At 40.2% G+C, this 3723-nt stretch overlaps 1 protein-coding gene across 1 annotated transcript; it reads left to right on the top strand.

The window, feature by feature from the left end:
- Positions 1 to 361: 361 nt before the first annotated feature.
- On the top strand, positions 362 to 3443 carry LOC110623426 (FT-interacting protein 1). The gene has a single exon (XM_021768368.2). It carries the CDS (start codon positions 959 to 961, stop codon positions 3350 to 3352), a length of 2394 nt encoding a protein of 797 aa, XP_021624060.1. The 5' UTR covers positions 362 to 958; the 3' UTR covers positions 3353 to 3443.
- Positions 3444 to 3723: the final 280 nt, after the last annotated feature.

Genomic DNA, 3723 nt, shown 5'->3' with positions numbered 1-3723 from the left:
CGACTTGAGATTTTAATCACAACAAACTCGATAGTTTGAATCTTGATTTAACAATTATATTCGATTCAGTATAGTAAAGGAGTCACAATGGTCAGAAGAGAGTGTAAAATTCCACCCATTTGTGAGATGAAGATCTTTTGTGAGTAAAAAGAATGCATCGAAGGTATTAGTCTATAACTAATTCAAAACTATTAAATTATTTAGTTTAACTATTTTATAACTATCAAAAAATAAATTTAAAAATTATTTAGTAATCGTAAAAATTATGGGTATCCTAAATTTTTCAGTTTGACAATTAAAAAGAAGCAAAGAATCTAGGAAAGTAAAAACATCCAACATAATCACCTTGATTAGAAATTTAAAACGTTACCTTTGTCCTCTCAAGTGGGTATCAGTCTCCTATTACTAGTATGGCTAATTATGGACCATTTTAATTATTTGTGCTTTAAAAAAATGCACAAGCCTTCCCAGTTACACTACCTCTAGCATTCACTACCTTCTTTTCAATCAAAACCTTTGATCATTCTTTCTGTCATTCTTTTTTCTCGCAAAATGAAGATTCCTTCACTATTCTGAGGAACCCAAAAGGTGAGGTGAAGCTGGTAGTGGAGTTGGCAAATTCTCTCGAGACAGATAATATCATCTGAAGTTGGTTTCAGAAGTTGTTTATTCATGCTGCAATTAAACCTCCTTTGAGTTGGTAGCTCATCATCACCCTTAATTCTTTCAAATTCCTTGAGAATCACTAAGCTCTGGTAGCAACTTTCCTGGATAGAAGAGTAGTCCAAGGCTACAAATCAATGGGGAGATGAAAATCATCACTGGTTGTTGCTAAAAGAGCAGTTCTTGCATGTCAAAATTCTTGCTCTTCTGCAATAACTTTCACAAACTAGTAAGCCTTCTGCAGCAAGAAATTCCCGAGGAAAGCATATAATAACGTGCATCCATATCCACACCAATGAATCCTTTAAATGCACCAAACCGCCAAGAGGACTTCAAACTGAAGGATACGAAGCCTCAGCTTGGAGAACGATGGCCGCATGGAGGAGCACGCGGTGGAGGCGGGTGGATAAGCAGTGACAGAGCTACAAGCACCTATGATCTTGTCGAGCAGATGTTTTACCTGTATGTCCGAGTGGTGAAAGCCAAAGATCTTCCCACAAATCCTGTTACAGGAAACATTGATCCGTATATAGAAGTGAAACTTGGGAATTACAAAGGAAAAACAAAGCATTTCGAGAAGAAAACCAATCCTGAATGGAACCAGGTCTTTGCATTCTCGAAAGATAAGATTCAATCTTCCATTCTTGAAGTTTTCGTTAGAGACAGAGAAATGGTTGGAAGAGATGATTATATTGGGAAAGTAATCTTCGATATGCATGAAGTGCCTACAAGGGTTCCACCAGATAGCCCTTTGGCACCTCAATGGTATAGATTAGAGGATCGCCACGGGGACAGCAAAGTGAAAGGAGAAGTAATGCTCGCAGTTTGGATGGGAACTCAAGCTGATGAAGCTTTTCCTGAGGCCTGGCACTCAGATGCTGCAACAGTGCAAGGAGAAGGTGTTTTCAACGTCCGATCAAAAGTTTATGTATCACCAAAACTGTGGTATCTCAGGGTAAATGTGATTGAAGCTCAGGATGTGGAACCATCCGACAAAAGCCAACAGCCACAGGTTTTTGTAAAGGCTCAAGTTGGAAATCAGGTACTCAAAACCAAGCTATGTCCAGTTCGGACAAACAACCCAACATGGAATGAAGATCTGATCTTTGTAGCAGCTGAACCTTTTGAGGAGCAGTTGGCACTTACTGTAGAAAATAAGGTCACCTCTGGAAAAGATGAAGTTGTGGGGAGATTAGTTTTGCCCCTTCACATCTTCGAGAGGCGCCTGGATCACCGGCCTGTTCACTCTAGATGGTTCAATCTCGAAAAATATGGATTTGGTGCTTTGGAGGGAGACAAGAGGCATGAGCTCAAGTTTTCAAGCAGAGTCCATCTCAGAGTTTGTCTAGAGGGTGCTTATCATGTACTAGATGAATCAACGATGTATATAAGCGACCAGCGGCCGACGGCCAGGCAGCTCTGGAAGAATCCGATAGGGATTCTTGAAGTGGGTATCCTGAGTGCACAAGGGCTTCTTCCAATGAAGACAAACGATGGTAAAGGAACCACTGATGCCTACTGTGTAGCCAAGTACGGATTGAAGTGGGTGAGGACCAGAACAATCCTTGAAAGCTTCAATCCGAAATGGAATGAACAGTACACATGGGAGGTCTATGATCCATGCACGGTGATCACGCTGGGAGTTTTTGACAACTGCCACTTAGGTGGAAATGAAAAACCAGGTGGCGGTGGAGGTGGAGGTCGGTTGGACTCAAGAATCGGAAAGGTAAGAATTCGTTTATCCACGCTAGAAACTGATCGAATCTACACAAACTCTTACCCACTTCTTGTTCTGCAACCATCTGGATTGAAGAAGATGGGAGAACTCCAGTTAGCGGTTCGATTCACTTGCCTATCTTTTGCAAATATGATTTATCTCTACGGCCACCCATTGCTACCAAAAATGCATTATTTGCATCCATTCACTGTAAACCAGCTTGACAGTTTGAGATACCAAGCCATGAATATTGTAGCCGTAAGGCTCAGCCGAGCAGAACCACCACTGAGGAAGGAGGTTGTCGAGTATATGTTGGATGTAGATTCTCATATGTGGAGCATGAGAAGAAGCAAAGCCAACTTCTTCAGGATTTTGTCACTGTTTTCTGGTGTAATCTCAATGAGCAAGTGGCTTGGTGAAGTATGTCAATGGAAGAATCCTGTCACAACAGTCCTCGTTCATGTTCTATTCTTCATACTAATCTGCTACCCAGAACTGATTCTGCCGACTATTTTTCTATATATGTTCTTGATCGGAATATGGAATTACCGGTTCCGACCAAGGCATCCTCCTCACATGGATACCAAGCTTTCATGCGCAGAAGTTGTCCACCCAGATGAACTAGATGAAGAATTTGACACTTTTCCGACATCAAAGCAGCAAGATGTAGCAAGAATGAGATACGACAGGCTGAGGAGTGTTGCAGGAAGGATTCAGACAGTGGTCGGAGACATGGCAACACAAGGGGAACGATTTCAGGCTCTGCTCAGCTGGAGAGACCCGAGAGCAACAGCTCTCTATGTAATTTTCTGTTTTATTGCAGCTTTTGTGCTCTACATAACACCTTTCAAGATAATTATCTTAGTTACAGGCCTATTTTGGTTCAGACATCCTAGATTTCGGAGCAAGCTACCATCAGTTCCTAGCAATTTCTTCAGGAGATTACCATCTCGAGCTGATAGTTTACTTTGAAAAGGAGGAACAGAGACCTCTTTATTTGTTTGTTTTCAACTTCATCTATGTTTTCCTGAACTGTTTTCAATAGACTGTTATTGTTAACCTCTGTTTTTTTCTTCCTCGCAAGTTCCTAATCTCTGTTTTGTCTCTGATAAGTCAGGATCAGAGTGTCTCAGGCGGCTCCATTACATTCCATAGAGTAATCATTTTCTTGCAGGCAGTGATACCTAAATAACTTTTTAAATTCATTTTTCATTAAGTTTAAAATAATTACATGATTACTTTATGTCTATATTCAAAGAATAGTCATCAAAGTAAATTAATAACCACTTATCAACTATTTGAAATAATGGTGATCAAATTACTTATTATTTATTAATTAAAAT

Source organism: Manihot esculenta, chromosome 9, assembly GCF_001659605.2.
Source record: "Manihot esculenta cultivar AM560-2 chromosome 9, M.esculenta_v8, whole genome shotgun sequence".
Classification (NCBI taxonomy): domain Eukaryota; kingdom Viridiplantae; phylum Streptophyta; class Magnoliopsida; order Malpighiales; family Euphorbiaceae; genus Manihot; species Manihot esculenta.
The sequence above is the reverse complement of the archived record's forward strand: the minus strand, read 5'-3'. Positions and strand labels throughout refer to the sequence as shown.

Bases quoted from the DNA above. Each gene is read 5' to 3' on its own strand.
- LOC110623426 (XM_021768368.2), top strand. From the start codon at position 959: ATGAATCCTTTAAATGCACCAAACCGCCAAGAGGACTTCAAACTGAAG.